This window comes from Mustelus asterias, chromosome 1, assembly GCF_964213995.1.
Source record: "Mustelus asterias chromosome 1, sMusAst1.hap1.1, whole genome shotgun sequence".
Lineage (NCBI taxonomy): Eukaryota > Metazoa > Chordata > Chondrichthyes > Carcharhiniformes > Triakidae > Mustelus > Mustelus asterias.
In genome coordinates, this window is record NC_135801.1 from 58,039,725 (window position 1) to 58,058,127 (window position 18,403).

General features: G+C 38.9%; 1 protein-coding gene across 1 annotated transcript in view; it reads right to left on the reverse strand.

Annotated features, from left to right (window-relative positions):
- Positions 1-2,429: 2,429 nt before the first annotated feature.
- LOC144493550 (uncharacterized) overlaps positions 2,430-18,403 on the reverse strand; it is a 235,917-nt gene continuing 219,943 nt past the window's right edge. The window contains exons 4-5 of the mRNA XM_078212643.1: positions 12,748-13,248; positions 2,430-2,550 (exon numbers count right to left, since the gene is read on the reverse strand). Coding sequence (XP_078068769.1) covers positions 2,533-2,550; positions 12,748-13,179 — 450 coding nt within the window. The 5' untranslated portion in view covers positions 13,180-13,248 and the 3' untranslated portion in view covers positions 2,430-2,532. The remainder of the gene's footprint in view (positions 2,551-12,747; positions 13,249-18,403) is intronic.

Consider the following 18,403-nt stretch of genomic DNA (forward strand, 5'->3'; position numbering starts at 1 on the left):
TCACATGCTTAAACCTTGCTCAAAGATTTTAGGAAATAATTCAATAAATATGCATTTCATCCCGAATTGGAATTTTCCCCAGGTCATCTTTAAACTCAAGTCAAATGCAGTTATTTACAAAATATCCAAATTTAAATCAAAGTTAACATTTTGAACACATTGCTCTCCTAGTGAGTACATAACCACTGGTTAATTATCAGATGTACAATAAAATCAGTGGCAATTGGGTCTCCTCGCTGCCTGCATGTCAGTTGAATATAAAGTCCCATCAAAAAAGATCCTACCTACAAACCAACTTGTGCAACTGCAAGCCAGGAAAATAGCACATCTTTTAGTTTTACATCAAGTACATAAAGACATAATTGAATACTAAAAGACCTACATGTTTAGGAAAAATTCACGAAGCATACTCAAGTCCGAGAAATAATGAAATTGCATCGCTGGGCTACCGATCAACAACATAATCTGATGATCACAGATTAACAGAGATCAGCATGTCAAGGAAACCCTAATATTGAATCAGGGACAGGAACGCACTCAAAATCAATATAAGCAAAGTAATAGAAATGAAGAAAATAATGGCATGAAGAGTAACAAGCTAGGAACAGATGGTTTCCACCCGAGAATGATAAAGAAAGTAGATGAGAACATTGCAGAAGGTTGTACCCCTGCCCAGATGCACTAACTGAAGTGACCAATTTGTACTCGACCTGCATGGGAATCTCCAGATTGCTGCCCTGCCGCAAAATTTACAGGAAATATTGGTGATAAGTGCAACCTCATTTTGGACATCTTTATCATGCAGTCAAAAACAAAATAAACAGCGGGCACTGAACAGAAGTAAAGGTGACAATGACAAGATTTTTTGAGGAGGAGTGAAGTACAATAGCTTTAATTCTAATTTGGTTCCGTATTGTCCCTTGCCCACTGAAGATGATTGTGGCTGTAGACAGGAAGTGTTTGTCTAATTTCATAGAATCCCTACATTGCAGGAGGAGGCCATTAGGCCCATCGAGCCCACACTGGCAACAATCCACCCAGGCTCGAGCTCCTTAATCCTACATATTTACCCTGCTAATCCCCTGATACTAAGGGCCAAGTTACCATGACCAATCCACCTAACCTGCACATCTGTTGACTGAGAGGGGAATTCCACATAGACACGGGGAGAACTTGCAAACTCCACACAGACAATCACCCAAGGCCAGAATTGAACCTGGCTCCCTGGTGCTATGAGGCAGCAGTGCTAACCACTGTGCCACCATGCCACCTATTTGATTTGATCTCTTTCATTAAAGAGCTTTCTGACAAAGCTATTACACAACCCAAACCAACAGTGAAACCTGACTTTAAAAAAAAACTCCATCTAAAAAGACAGTTACTGAATTACACTTCACCTGAGCCATGCTGTAGCACCCATAATCTTTCTTTGTTAGTCATGAAGTGTAAGGATTCTTGTTGAAAGTCAAAAAATGTGCAGGTTAGGTAATTGGCCATGCTAAGTTGCCCCTTTGTGTTTAAAGATGTGAAGGTTGTGGGGATAGGGCAGGGGAGAGAGCCTGGGTAAGATACTCTGTCAGATAGTTGGTGCAGGCTTGATGGACTGAATGGCCTCTTTTGCACTGCAGGGATTCGATGATTCTATGACATGGCATGGATCCAAGATCCTCCAAACTCTTGTCGAATTCCTCAGCTCCGTCCTACATATAAACATAAATACCCCCAAATGCTTTATTTATATTTTGCACGGCAGAAGAAATTATAGTTATATGAGCCCTTTCAAATTCCAAAATGTCACTCCACTAGTTCATTACCCAAAGAGCATCAACACTTCAATCAACTGCTTAAATCTTTCTTTCACCTTGGATACCATGAGTCCCTCAGATTTCACTAACCATCTCCAAATTTGTACACGTGGCAGTAACTAGCCTTGCTGTCTACTGAAAGATTTTGTTGCAACAAATTTTCACTTTACATAGTTAAATGAGATTACAACTCCAATGTCACCTCAGCGTAGGAACAATTCCAAATACTGTTTCACTAAACAATTCCTCCAACCACACTGCAGACATTAAGGCCGCTCACACCAGTGGGATTCTCTGGGCCGGCAGCAGGGATACTGTGAGACAACAGTGCTAAGCATACAATCTAGTCCTTAATCTCCTCCTTTTACAGTTCCCAATAACCTAATTTCTCTTTGGTCAATCCAGTGCCCATATCTAACCCCTTACTTAACATGACCCTTTTCTCTTAAAAGTTGCCTTCTCTGCTTCTTCAAAAAAAAATTTCACCGCTTTCTCTTATCCACAACCTTGTTTGCCAAAATTTTGGAAAATCCTGTTGCTTTGCAACTATGCCCTTACCTCTTCCTCAAAAATTTTCCAATTCTTGCACACATACAATAAGAGACTGTATTGGATCAGACTTACAAACATGATCCATTACTGGCTGTCGATGATCTTTCCTCATCATGTCATTATTCACACTTCAACATTGCTTATTTACGGTCTACCACTGTGGCACTGCTCTCTTTCAAATGGATGAGCAAACCTGCATCATCAAGAAAAAAATCATGGAATTAATCCGGACAAATGCAAGGTGATACATTTTAGAAGGTCTAATGCAGGAGGGAAGTATATGGTAAATGGCAGAACCCATGCCGAGGGATCTAGGCATACAGGTCCACAGTTCCCCGAAAGTGGCAATTACAAGTGGATAAGGTGGTCAAGGCTGCTATATGGCATGTTTTCCTTCATTGGTCGGGGGATAGGGCATAAAAATTGGCAAGTCATTTTGCAGCTGTATAGAACTTTAGTTAGGTTACATTTGGAATACTGCGAACAGTTCTGGTCACCACACTACCAGAAGGATGTGGGAGGCTTTGGAGAGGGTACAGAAAACGTTTCCCAGGATGTTGCTTGGTTTGGAGCGTATTACCTATGAGGAGAGATTGGACAACCTTGGTTTGTTTTCACTTGAATGTCAGAGGCTGAGGGGTGATCTAATAGAAGTTTACAAAATTATGAGAGGCAGGGATAGAATGGGGGAGATATGGCAGTTTTATTCAAGATCAGAAGAGATGGTGAAATTAAGAGTCTCAAAGAATTGAGGAGGACTTGTGCTGTGGAAATTAAGAGCAAAGAGGTCTTTTTATTTAGACATAAGAAACAAAAAGAAACTGAACAAATAAAGAAGTTTCTCACTGTCCCAAAAAGCCTAAAAACTATATTGTGATTTAGCCATTGTAGCACAGGCATGCAGGAAAGGAATTTATCGGGTGTGGAGTGTAATAGTAAAGGATTGAGCAGGGTTAGAGGATTCACTGATATGGACTACAAGTAAGAGGAGATGATTTATCACAGTATTGTTACGTTGCAAGGTGTCGTCATTTGGCTCATCATGTTTGCACTGGCTCTCCAAATGAGTATCATGACTGAGTGTCATTCCCCTGCACCAGCTCATATTGTTTTTATTCAAGTTATCTGATGCCCTCTTTAACACCTCAATTGAACCTCCCTCCACCACACTTCCAGACAGGACATTCCAGGACAAACCACTTGTCCTGTGAAAAGCTTTTTTTATAAACCATATTTGTTTCTTATGCAAATCACTTTAAATCTGTGCCCTCTCGTCCTTGATCCTTTTATGAGCGGTAATAGTTTCTCCCTATCTTCTCTAGCCAGTCACCTCTTGATTTTGCATATCTCTATCAAATCTGCTGTTAGGCTTCTTCTCTCTAGGGAGAACAGTCACAACCTCGCTAGTTTACGCTCATAATTAAAGTTTCTCATCCCTGGAACCATTCTTGTAAACTTCTGCACTCTCTCCAATGCGTTCACATCCTTCCTATAGCGTGGCACATGGAACTGTACACAATATTCCAACTGAGACCTAACTGGTGCCTTGTATAAGTTCAGCATGACCTCCTTGCTCTTGCACGCTACGCCCCTATTAAGAAAGCTATGCACTTAATTAACTGCTCTCTCCACCTGCCCTGGCACCTTTAATGACCTAAGCACATATACACCCAGGTCTCTCTCTGCTCCTGCACCTCGAAGAATTTTACCCCTTATTTCATATGGTCCGACACTCTTCCTACCAAAATACATCAAATCACACTTCTCTGCACTGAACTTCATCTGCCACTTTTCTGCGCACTCCAACTTGCCTCTGTCGTTTTGAAATTCTAAACTGTTCTCTTCAAAGTTTACAATATTTCCAAGTTTTGTGTCATCTGCAAGCTTTGAAATTGCTCCCTGCCCACAAAGATCTAGATCATTAATATACATCAGGAAAAGCAAAGGTCCTAATACTGACCCTTTTGCACACCACTACAAACCTTCCTCCAGCCCAATAAATATCCATTGACCATTACACTTTGCTTCCTATTATTCGGCCAATTTTGTATTCACATTGCTATAGTCCCTTTTGTTTCTTCAGAAAGGATTCTTCAAAATGCTGCTAATGAAACAACAACAAAACTTACTCCAACTTATAAGTCAAAGGATTTCATAAGGAAACGCCATTACTCCAAACTTGGGCCTCGCCAAGCATCCCACAATTCTACTTCGTTCCTTATTTATAGTGAATCAGTCAGCTGACTATTACATCACTTTGTGATTAGTTCCATGTTTTACTGGGTCAGCTGACCCTTGCAACTTGTTCCCATTGGTCACATTACATCCAATACAAATTTGTCACTGGTTACATTCTAACAAATTCCCTTTTTTTTCCAAAATAATTTAAGACAACCATCTTCCAATATTCTTAATAACTTTCCAGCACCTGCACCCCTTTTGGTAAAAGTCGGATACCTGTAGATTAGCACCGACCCAGTTAAGTTTGGAAACTTCCTTGTTTTTCAGCATTTGCTTAATGCTGGCCAAATCAATTCTTAATCTTTTTTCCGCTACACTTTTTGTTGAGTGAACATTGTCCACATAACACTCAATTGGTACTTTCTTTGCCGATGTGCCCATAAAAAATAATTCTGTTAATGTGTCTGACAAATATATCCCCATATCCAACGCCTCCACTAATGTTAGGGTTTCAGCCACCAATGTGTTTTTGACTACCCTTCCTATTTTGTTTGCTTCCAAGGCCAAGGGACAACATTTTCCTTCCTTACTTACCAGGAAAATTATGAATCCAGCACCTCTTGAATGTCCATTTTGTAGATTGGCATGCGAAGCATCACTAAACACAAGCAATTTCATATCTTCCAGTTCTCCTAGTGCTGGGAATTTAGTTACACACTCCTCTAATTTTAACTTTTTTTAATGCTTTATTAGCTTGCAAGATCTCTCTGACTGTGGCTGCTTCAACACATTACTGAGCTCTAGGACATTATAGCTCCCATCTGGTCTTGTCTGTGTGCACAGCCAATTTAGCTGTCCTATCATACTCCTCAACAACTCTTGTTTCTTTTTCGTTGGCCCGTTCCTCTTTTTCCATTGACCTCTCTCTGGTGATGGGAATGGGATCAATACTGTTTAGATATCTCTGTTGACTCATTGTTACACCAGATGTACTTTGTCTGATATCAAGACCAAGATATCGAAAAGCACCAGCTGCTTGACTCCCTACTTTAAATTCTGATTTCAACTTTTCAATTATCCTTGTTTCAAATTCTTCTGAGCCACCCCATTGGAAATCATCCACATGCATCATAAAAATTCCAGCTAATTTTCCTTTAGCCTTCCGTAAAACATTGCTGGATCTGCTTTTAACCGGACATAGCCAGTCTTCAGCAATACAGAATGTACAAAGAAATAACAAACTCTTGATGCATCACTTAACCCATATACATATTCAATTTCCACAAATATCCCTGTGTATTACCTGCTTCTTTGGGTGGCCTTAAAAAAAACTTTTCTTTGAAATGTTTCGCCCTGCAGAAATGCTGCTTTGATATCAATTGATTTACACATCCAATTAACAGATGCTCAAACAGCGAAAAAAAAAAGTCTTACTTTCCCTGCTGTGGGTGAATCAACCCTAACGTCTCTCCCATCCAAATGTTCCTCATACCCACAGGTTACTAATTTGGTTTTAGCTTTATACGTTCCATCTGGCCAAACTTTCTCTGTGCAAACCCACCTATGAGACAAAGTAGGCTGCTCTTCATCTGATACCTTGGTGTACACCCCAAACTCCTTCCAACTATCCAGCTCCCTTTGTTTGGCCTCTCTTACTTCCATGAGCTCCATTTTGTTTGCAGCTTTCAATACTTCCTTATCATGGGGGCTTCTGCTCATATTCCTATCATTGGTTTAATTCCTAGCCTTCCCCGTTAAGCTCTGGTCTCTACTGCCGTGTCTGTTTCTGTCAGGGCTGCTACTCTCAGACTGCTGTTCTCTGTTGACATACCTTTGGTCACAGATTCGTGACTTTTTCCTGGGTTCACAAATGCTTAGTGTCTCATCCTCAGGACTTGGGTCTCGCTTTTTTTGTTTCCATCTGTCCACCCCATTTTCCCAATCTATAGCTTTGGCTTCTTGCCCTCGCTCTTGTATATTGAGCCAGTGTTTGTACTTTCCTGAGGCCTTTCCTGCTTTCCCGATTGTAGTGGCCTCCCTCCACTTGCTTGATCCTTCGGGTATGTATGATACCACTGTGCCTACTTTGGATAGCTGAACCTTTGAAGTAGCAGCTTCATCCCCTGTTTCAATGATGTATTGGCGGTGGATCTAAAGATATGGGACGAGGACAAAGGCGTCTATCTATTGCACTTTGTGGACATGGCTACCTGGTTTAGCATTTCCACGATGATTTACAGCAAAGAATCATCAGATTCTCTTCCATCTATTGTTGACTGCTCCTCATAATAACTCAGAGTATGTGCATCTGAGGTACAAGGTGCCTCCTGCACTTCTGCATCTTGCTCAGATGCTCCAAATTCATACCCAAGTGCTGCTACTCTCGAAGAGTGGGCCCACACTGTCCGGTTACTGTGTTGTACTATAACTTCCTTGCTGTCTGTTCCTATCACTTTCCCAGGCCCTTTCCACTCTTTTTTTGCCCTCTCTTTTATAGTAGACCCTATCCCCTTTCTCAAAGTATACCCCCGATGGTCTTGTGGGCCCTTCATATCCATTCTGAAACCTCAGTCTTAATGAGGCCTTTCACCCTGCATGCATAGTGTTTAAGCGTGCAGAAAACATGGAACTAATGCCTGTCCCTTCTAGCACTGGGGGAGCGTCTGTTAATACTGACAGCAACTTTGGATTCCTCCCGTATACCAACTGGTGTGGACTATAGCCCCCCATCATTTGTAACAAATTTTTCGCTTGCACTGCCCATATGCTAATGCAACCTGCAATTTACAGCCCGTTTGATCTGCCAAAATTTTATGCAACATGTCATCTACAACCACATGATTCCTTTCAGAGGCCATTGCTGAATGGGCTCTCTGCTGCAGCGTACATTAGTACAATATTTAAATTTTCGCACATATCTTGAAACTCATCATGTGAATTCATCCCCATTGTCTGTCAAAAATTTACACGGTGTCCTGTGGGCCATAATTTTATCTATAATGGTCTTTTTATCTTTGCTGTAAATCACCGTGGAAATGCTAAACCAGGTGGACATGTCCACAAAGTGCAATAGATAGATGCCTTTGTCCTTGTCCCATATCTTTAGATCCACCGCCAATACATCATTGAAATCTTGTGCTAGTGGTACACTCACGACTGGACGCGGGGGTGTCCTTCTATATTTTATGCAAATTTCACATTGGGCTGATATTTGTTCTATGAGATCATTATATCCTTTGTCCAGCACACCTGCATCAGTGCTCTCGGTCTCTGTGGTGCTGGATGACCAAATTGCTCATGGAGTTTCAAAATAATCTTTTTATCCATCATGCTGTTGTCTGTTAGCGACGCTAAGGCCTCATGGATCCTTTGGTCTGATAATTTGGTTCACTTAAAGGAAGACAATAATGGCCAGATCTTGTAAAATGTAGCTCCACAGTTTTCCCAAATATCACCGCTTTATCCCATTTCAAATCGATGGTCATCTGAGCTTTCTTCATCGCAGACCTGCTTAACAACAAAGGTATATCACTGGAAACTACATCTGTACTTATAAATAAACTGATTCCCACAATCTTACAGGGAAGTATCACCTTTTTGGAGGAAAACATGGAACTAATGCTTGTCCCTTCTAGCACCGGGGGAGCTAACGGCAACTTTGGATTCCTCCCGTATACCAACTGGTGTGGACTATAGCCCCCCATCATTTGTAACAAATTTTTTGCATGCACTGCCCATATGCTAATGTAACCTGCAATTTAGAGTGTTGTCATCTCCAAATCTAAAGCAAGTGGAACTATCATGTTCTTTTACTTTCTTTCGGTCTTTATGATCAAGAGACCCTAAATAACAATCTAGCCAATCTTGGCCGCAGACAGTGGACGTACATCCACTATCTAAAACAGCACAGTTGAAAGAGTCCATCATCAGAACGCTCATTATGGGACTCAATTTTTCTGCCACCAAAACCAAGGCTTCCTGATCCTTATTCTCGTCACTATTGGTTTCCATGTTTCTGTGTCACATGTGGTTTCAAAGGCACGATTTCTTCTTTTTGGATAGTTTACAGTGTAGTGGCATGGGGAATCGCATTGGAAACAGCAATTCACATTCCCTCTAGCATTCCTTCGATTTAAACATCTTTTATCAGTATCCTACATGCGTCTTCTTTTCCCATTTTCAAATCGGTTATAACCGTTTTCAACACTAGATCTGTTATTAACGTAACTGTCTCTGTTTAAAGGCCTTCGTGTACCATTTGGTCTGGCACACGGTTGAGTCACCATTGACTCCTCTGTTCTGGGTGCTATGACATTCCGGTCTGCATTGAACAAGGTGGCGGGGAAGGATTGTTTCCCAAAAAACTTTTTTTAATGATGCTGCCATTTGATCAAAGAGGGACTCTGTTCCCCTTAACTGTATTTCAGTCATTACTAAAAGAGTATCCATATACGACAGACATGCACAATCCAACAACTTAAAGGCCAATACTGCATCTGGAAGCTCCAAATTAAATTTTATTAGCCTGTTACAACCCCTATCAAAAGCCATGATATACTCTTCCATGGACTGGGTGTCTTGTCTCCTAGCCCTGTCAAACATCATCCATCCTTCACAATTCTCCAAGAACTCATCTTTCTGGTAAAACCTAAGTATTGTAGCAGGAGCTGTAGCCCTTTTCTATTTAGGGCATCTGCTGTCCAATCAGAAAATACTTTGCTTCTTATCTTGCTCCTAATTGGAAGTGACAAAGCTAATGCCATAGCTTGCTTTGTTTTCGGTATTGTGGTGACGAGGGTCCACATTTCCACCTCTGCCTTCCATTGCCGATATGGTTCGGCATCTGAAAAGACATAAGGACAATCAAATCCCACCGATTTACTTCTGCCATGGCTGTAGCACTTCTTCAAAAACAAACACCAAATTACGATGGGTTTTCCTCTGCTACCAATGTTTCTTCAGAAGGAACTCTTCAAAATGCAGCTAATGAAACAACGACGAAACTTACTCCAACTTATAAATCAAAGAAAGGGTTTCAAAAAGAAACATTATTACTCCAAACTTGGGGCCTCGCCCTGGGCTTCTTCAAGCTTCCCACAATTCTACATAGTTCCTTATTTATAGTGAATCAGTTGGTCAGCTGACGATTACATCACTCTGTGATTGGTTCCATGTTTTACTGGGTCAGCTGACCCTTACATCTTGTTCCCATTGGTCACCTTTTAATCCACGAGGTATAACTTTTCTCACAAGTCAGTTGTGTGGCACTGTATTGAATGCCTTCTGAAAGTCCACGCTCACCTCATCAACAGCATTACCCTCATCGACCCTTTCTGTTACTTCCTCAAAAAGCTCCAGGAAATTAAACGATTACCACTTTAGAATTCCATGCTGGCTTTTCCTAATCAACGCATTTTTAAAAAAGTAACAACTATATATTCAGGATCCCAGAGGCAATTAAACATAATCATGTGGTGTTCTTCATTACTATGCCAAATCCTAAACTAGAAGATAGTTATTTAACGGAATTACATAAAACAAAACCATTTGTCAAATAACTGGACAGCATTTATAGTCAACTTCACTCAACTGATTACAAATATCAAAGTTATTTTTGATGGACACTTAGTTTTCATACCTTTGAGCAGAATCCAATATTACATTGTTAGTTAAGTGAGAATTTTGTAATGGCTCATGTGACCATGCTTAAATCTCAAATTTAAACACATTTTTTATAACACAATATACCAAATTACATCAAGGAAAAACAGGAAAACCATTTGCACTCCTACATATTGAAGCATCAATAACTTGTACATACCAAATTGACATTTAGAAACATAGAAACATAGAAAAACTACAGCAAAATACCCACAAAGTTGTGCCGAACATGTCCCTACTTTAGCGATTACTAGGCTTACCTATAACCCTCTATCTTACTAAGTTCCATGTACTTATCTAAAAGTCTCTTAAAAGACCCTATCAAATCCGCCTCCACCACCGTTGCTGGCAGCCCATTCCACGCACACACCACCCTCTGAGTCAAAAACGTACCCCTGACATCTCCCCTGTACCTACTCCCCAGCACCTTAAACCTGTGTCCTCTTGTGGCAACCATTTCAGCCCTAGGAAAAAGCCTCTGACTGTCCGCTCGATCAATACCTCTCAACATCTTATACACCTCTATCAGGTCACCCCTCATCCTTCGTCTCTCCAAGGAGAAAAGGCCGAGCTCACTCAACCTATCCTCATAAGGCATGCTTCCCAACCCAGGCAACATCCTTGTAAATCTCCTCTGCACCCTTTCTATAACTTCCACATCCTTCCTGTAATGAGGCGACCAGAACTGAGCACAGTACTCCAAGTGTGGTCTAACCAGGGTCTTATATAGCTGCAACATTATCTCACGACTCCTAAGCTCAATTCCTCGATTGATGAAGGCCAGTACACCATACGCCTTCTTAACCACAGCCTCAACCTGCACAGCTGCTTTGAGCGTCCGATGAACTTGAACCCCAAGATCCTTCTGATCTTCCACTCTGCCAAGAGTCCTACATTATTATATTCCACCATCCTATTTGACCTGCCAAAATGAACCACCTCCCACTTATCTGGGTTGAACTCCATTTGCCACTTCTCTGTCCAGTCTTGCGTCCTATCAATGTCTCGCTGCAACTTCTGACATCCCTCCACACTATCCACAACACCTCCAACTTTTGTGTCATCAGCAAACTTACCAACCCATCCCTCCACTTCCTCATCCAGGTCATTTATAAAAATCACAAAGAGTAAGGGTCCCAGAACAGATCCCTGGGGCACCCCACTGGTGACCGATCTCCATGCAGAATATGACCCAACTATAACCACTCTTTGCCTTCTGTGGGCAAACCAGTTCTGGATCCACAAAGCAATGTCCCCTTGGATCCCGTGCCCCCTCACTTTCTCAATAAGCCTTGCATGGGGCACCTTGTCAAATGCCTTGCTGAAGTCCATATATACTACATCTACTGCTCTTCCTTCATCAATGTGTTTAGTCACATCCTCCTAATCATTTCCAAGCAAATGCATCACAGGCCATAAAAATGACTCAAAAGTAGGAAATTACTTTAATCAGTACCTGATTTAAGTTAATACTCTAACATCTAAACCAAGAGTCCGCAACCTGTGACTCTGGAGTCACATCCAACTGTTTAACATCTTATATGCAGCATCCATTTAATGGTATTTATATGACCAATTTGTAATGGTGCGGTAACAGTTAGTCACAAACTTTTCTGCTTCGACTGGACTATTTTACAACTGCATTTTGAAACAGAAAATTTGAGTTACATTTTAGCAAACTCTTCCTTCCCCACGTGTGCAATTCAATCCACTCAAGCAGCAAAACAAAGACTTACTGGTTCAAGCTATCATTGCATTAATTAATTCAAGGCCTGGTTTAACTATAATTGTACCTTTTGAATTTTAAAATCCGACAAGTTTAAATAAACAGTAGTTAAACAGTGAACAAGTTAACAAAATTCAAAGCCTTTGCCAACAAACATCCAACTGAAGTGAAAGAACATGTGCCATTAAACTTCTCCAGGCAAGGGCTGATCAAGCCAAAGACAAATTCAACATTTGTCTCACCTCAAGATCCAACTTGAAAACTAAAATAATGGCTTTTACCGAACCCCAGGATGTAGAAACTGGATTTTTGCTTGCTCTACATACAAGATGGAAATTACATGAAATTCCATAAAAACTGAAGTCATTCTTCTATGTGTCAGAAAGTTTAAGCAAATGACTTTTCACAGCCATCATGTAAGTGCATAGCATTCCATAGATTCTCAATAAATATTTTTCCACTTTAAGTAGCCTTTACTTCATTCTTTAGTTTTTCCTATCTTGCATATCTCAAGAGTTTTTATTTTGAACAATTTTTTAAAGAAAGTTCTTCAGCTAAAAAGGGTTGCGTCCTGGACCTAAACAATGGTGTGTTGATAGTTTTGCAACATACTAGTACATAAATATTACCCAGTTGATCCTTAATCCATCAATACCTATTTGCAATTTGTTTACAACGATACTTGTGCTTACAACAGAACAGGTTCGTCATTAACTTTTTATAGATTTTATAGATTGCATTACACTATAAATTCAATTGATTATAAGACATTAACATCTGTTCAGTTCAGCTTTACACGACCATAAACAAATGCTCACTTACCTGATTCTTAGTTAACAGTGCCAGTGGCTGTTGGATGGCAATATCAATATTATAATTTTGATCAGTTACATCATTTCCATTTGTGCTATTTTCTTCTCTACCACTATCATCAGATTGTTCAAAGTCATCACTGTCTTGGTCCATTTCCTCTTCACCATCCTCTTGTTCCTCCTCTTTGTTCTCTTCCTTTGCCTCTACTGTGATTTGGTTGTTGTTTTCTTCTTTCTCTGCTGTAGCAACTTGGGCTTCATCACTGGTGCTGCTGCTTGCCTCAGCACCATTGTCATCAGCATTCCTTACACAATGCCCTTCTTGCTCCTCCACCACTCTGTTCATTTGCTCCTCCTCCCCATGACTCAATGAGGCATTACCTCTAAGGGATCCCCCAGTTCGACGTCTCTTGCTGCCCCCAGACAGCAATTCCTGGTTCATTTCCAACAGCCAGCTTGCTACTTCTTGAACCTTCACCAGATTGGCAGACGGTGTACAAGTTGCTGAAACCTGAGAACAGAGGATATGAGATTAAATTAAAAATTGCACTTCACTGTCACACTTGTACAAGTTTTGAACTAACATATTCACATGTTTTAAGTTGATGTAACTTAAAATTAAAACAATTTCTTTGTATACTACAAAACATTTAAGTGAATTAAAATTCTATTCTGATTATTTATTAAACTATGTTTGGTTAATAACTTTTATGGTCTAATATTTTAATCATACAGTAGTGGGCTAGACATAGGCAAGTACAATTCAATTTATTTCCATAGATATCACACAAAGCAAATAAAATATTTTCATTTCAGATTTCCAGCATCCGCAGTCTTTTGCTTTTAAAATATTTGTGAGCTTTGCTAAGACTTGGTCCAGAGAAAATGTTAGGGAATAAAGATAACTGAAGTTTGAATTTTCACAGAATTAAATTCATAGTAAAATCTGTTTGCATTAATTAGAATTTCACAACGAAAATAACATTATTATGGAACAAATTACATCTGTGTACACATACTTCAATATCTTTTCATGTAAATGACTAAAATGCAGATGCTAGAATAGAATTATTGATCATCCTGCCCAAAAGCTTTTATCCACTTCTGTAATTTTCAACTACAATGCTGTTCCCTTCCTCCCCAGGTATTGAGATGCTCCATAAGTGCCCTCCATGTGATTAGTTTTCACAGCTCGAACCACAACATTGAGTGCTGGTGGGCTATTTAAATATGGAGGACACCTAAGCCACAACTGATCCTATCCTTGCAAGACACTTGGAGCAAGGATGATGATTTAGCAATAAGGAATAGCAGCCAGACAAGTAATTCTCTTCTTAATCTTATGATACTGTGACCAATTATAACACCCCCTGAGGTCAGCTAATTCAAACCATGGATCATCCTGATTTATATAACTCAGATGTAGTGATTTTATCCCTCCCTGAAGAATCAAAGGAACTAGTTAAAAAGGTCATTCATAAAAATGCTTTTTTAAATGGTGATCCTGTTTTTATTCCTATGCTTCAATGGAAAAATGTGATCAGATTTCAATTTATGTACATGTTAAAATATTACTCCATATATTGGAAACAAAAATCATCATCTGATATGGGAACAATTCAATTCAATTTCCACTTTCTATAGCATTTTCTAAAATAAAACCTCGAGTGAAAATTGCAAACATCATTCCAATAATTCTACGTACCGACAAAGCCTTCTGTACAACTTGAGAATGGAAGTGTCAATATCTGCTGCACAGTGTCACTTTCAACTACATTAATAATTAATTTATCAGAATGTTGAGTACAGCACCTCAGAACAGCAAGGATAAGGATTCAAAGCTTACCGTATTTACCCTAATCAAATATTACTTCATACTATGATATAACGTTCACACAAAGCAGTATTAAACATTTGGCTTCTAATGGTGGATTGTGTATACACAGTACAGCCCTCCTATAATTTGCTAGGTAGATACTAATAATTATCATAAAGATAGTGAATCTGCATGTCATAGGAGGAGCTCTGATCTATGAAAGCATTTAAATACAAATCCAGAAGCTTTGTAACTGCTTTTCAAATAAGAAAACTATACATTGAAATATTGCTCTATAAACTACGGTTTTAGAATGTGCTGTACCACATAGAAAAAGTATCTAAAACCAACTTCCTCAGTTTGTGGTTTACAGAATACAGATTTGCAGTGAATTCATGTTTTATTAACAAACTAGCTTACAAAAGTCACTAGTTAGTTAGGTGCAGGCTGCCTGAAAACACAATTGCGATCCATCTGGGGATGGATGCAATGAAATATTGGTACTTGCCCAGGGCAAGATAAATGTGCAATTTAACTTGTCAGCATGAAATATGAAGTGATCCATCATTGCAACCTGATTATACCAAAAGAAAACTATGCTGTTAGATTCTAAAGTTAAATCTTTTCCCATTTCAATCCTTCTTGTCAAGCGTATGTTCAGTTTCCTATTTACAACCATTCCACTGCCACTAAATCTAGTACTTTGTATACGTTGCAATATGTGAGGCAAAGCATCTAATCAGCTTAAGGTTCAAACAAAAATTCATAATTTCAAATACATAAGTTAATAATATCAACAATTTAGTTTTTGATGTCACACAATCATAAACATGCCAAATGAATTATTTGCTTCTATGACAACTATTCAAAAAGAATGGTAATACTTTTCAGAAAACTTTAATAAATATCAGCAACTTTGCTTGAAGATTTTTAAACAAAGTAAACGCTTGAAGAGGAGAACCTGATAAAACACCAGAAAGAATAAGATCTTGATGGTCAGTATACATTAAATAGCAGAATTACTAAATGTCAGAATTTCAGACATAATGTATACTGTTCCAGGGAAAAAATGTTTTTTAAGACAATCTTTGTATTTTCAATTTAGCTTCAGCCCAAGATTCGAAATTAAACGCATGCAAGCAATTCTTTTTACGTCATCAATACACTTGAAATTAGTTGTGGTCAACGAGCGAAACAAAGTACAGCGTACATCGTCCAAGTTTTCACAATTTCACTTTTAAACATCCATTATGACTCACCCAATAAATGTTACACTTTTGGTTTTGTATTCTGGATAACAAGAGAACATTGTTTGTTGTACTAGCAAAATTAATTTCTCTACCTTCTTTGTATAAGATGCAACATTTTTCTAACTAGCTATACTACAGTTATGTATTTCTATCAGTTTAAACTTAATATACAAAACTGCACACCTATGCAAATTGCAAAAATGGCACAAAACAGATGTACCTATATATTCATCGAATAAAGACTGGTTGTTTTTTTTATTCCAACTGCTTTATAGACACTACTTTGTGTCCCTCAAAATGCTCAAGTATTTTAAAAAATATTTGTCAATGGCATGTTAGTAAAAACATTTCATTTCAAACATCTGCTACAAAATCAGAAATTCCTCATGACAGACCCGGGCTTTAGTGAGTAGTGTCCAATGCAAATTGCAAATGAGACACAAGAGTCTATAATTAGCCAAAGTATTTATTTTTTTAAATTATAAAGATATACAGAAAGACAACAGAAAAGCATCACATTTTAACCACTCATGATCACAGTGAGCTCTGGGCTCAATAAATAAAGTGTGAATGAATTTACTCTCCAACCAATATCGTATCAGCATTCCACAGGGAGAGAGAATTTTAACTGAGAGGTTACCTGTACATTCCAATCAATAATAAAGACTAAACAGCCCAGTTACCCTTCCCAGTAGGCATCAAGACTTGTGCAATTCTCCTTCGCTCAGTGTAGAAAAGGATAATCAGATTTCCTTTTCCTAACCATTGCACGCTTCTCAGTAGGAATACGATTGCCACATCTAAACCCCTAGAAGCATCAAGATCAGCAAATAAGCAACCAGTCTCATTTTGCCTTTTTAACAGCCATTGCATCATGCTCAGTGTGAATCTGACTAACAGTCTACCCAGCATGCATTTCACCACATGAAGCATACTGACAGGTTATCTTATCACAACTAAAACCTCATTTGTGTGCTGTATGAAATATTTATCAATGCAGCAGTTCTTCCTAAACCAGTTATTGCAACCAGAAAGGAAATAACAATTCTAGTGTGGGATGTTGTATATTAATCTTACATCTACAGAAGGATCAAAAATGTTTTTTAAAAAAAACAGCTGCGCAAAGTACACACACACACAATGTAAAAATCCTCTTTTCATAAACAGAAGCAAGGATTTGCATTGCAATCCTGTCTGTTATATGCCCATAAGTCACAAAGAACTCCTTAGGGAGTCAAAAGCTGCAGTAGAAAATTGGACAGCTTGGGCAGCCCCTCTGTGCAAACATTGAAATCATCATAAAAAGCAATCATTTTTATGCCACTTATAAGAGGACTTCAATTCCTGCAGAGGTACTCTTAATTCAAAACATCAAGATTAACTCTTTTTAAAACTATTTGCACACTTTTCCCTACAAATGCAGCTACGTTTTAAAAAATCATTGGTTATGAAGTGCTTTGGGAATTAAAGTTGTGAAAGGTGCTATTTAAAGCAAACCTTCTTTCTACCTTGTTAATTTCATAGTTGACAGCCTAGCTATTAAAATTAAAACCTGGATTTTAAACAATATGATGCTCAACACAGCTTGGCTTCACAACAATTGAGAGATCATGGTGCACACCTTTTCAGTATGTGCACCTTTCTTTTTTACTGATTTGTATAGGGTTTGAGAGATTGAGAGGGGAGAAATGCATTTTTACTGATTTTTATCATCGAATTGTTTTCAGATTGTGGTGTCCCCAAAAATAGCCGATAGGCTATTTAGAGTCTAAGGCTGAAGGTTTAACATGAAGTGGGCCAAGTGGTAGTTCAGCATCAACAGTTGATATGGCTTTAGCTCGTCTTGTGCCTTTTCATCTCCTTTTCTCTAAAAAAAAAAGTATCTATTGTAGAAGTGGTAATACAAAACAAAATTTATAACCGTTTAATACTTTATCAAATATATTAAAGAAAAATTAAACCTTGTGAAATGCTGAATCATGTGATTGCACTCAATGAGGGACAGTTAGAGCAGAATAAATTCCTATATACCGTGGATATTTCCTCCAAGACCAAGATTGTGGATGGCAACCATTTTGAAGCACAAGAAAATTTCAAGAAATGCTTTCCATTAAAATTCCTAGTATGGCTAATATTAAAAACTCAAGTAAGTATATATCCAAGTACACCTTATATTTGCACTTGAGTGCTGGGGTTTGACATCACCGAGGGTGGAGGTGCTCATGCCACCTGCTCCTCCTTCCATTAAACAACTAATGTCCATTACTATTCTTAACTGCATGTGGCAGGACTGCAAAACTTTGATCTGATCCACTGGTTGTGGGATCACTTAGCTCTGTTCATAGCATGCTGTGTCCCTGCTCAGCATGAGTGCAAGTCCTGGATTATAGGTTTACCAGGTTGGTGCGTCACATTTTGGAGTACAAAAGTAGTAAATCTTGCTGCAATTTCAAGTGCTTTGATGAGAACACATCTGAACTGTGTTCAGCCTTGTCATCTATATTTGCCTAAGAGGGAGTGCAATAAAGGTTCACTAGATTGTTCTTGGGATTAGAGAAATTATAGAGTTGTCTTATGAGGAAAGATCAAGTAGAATTGGC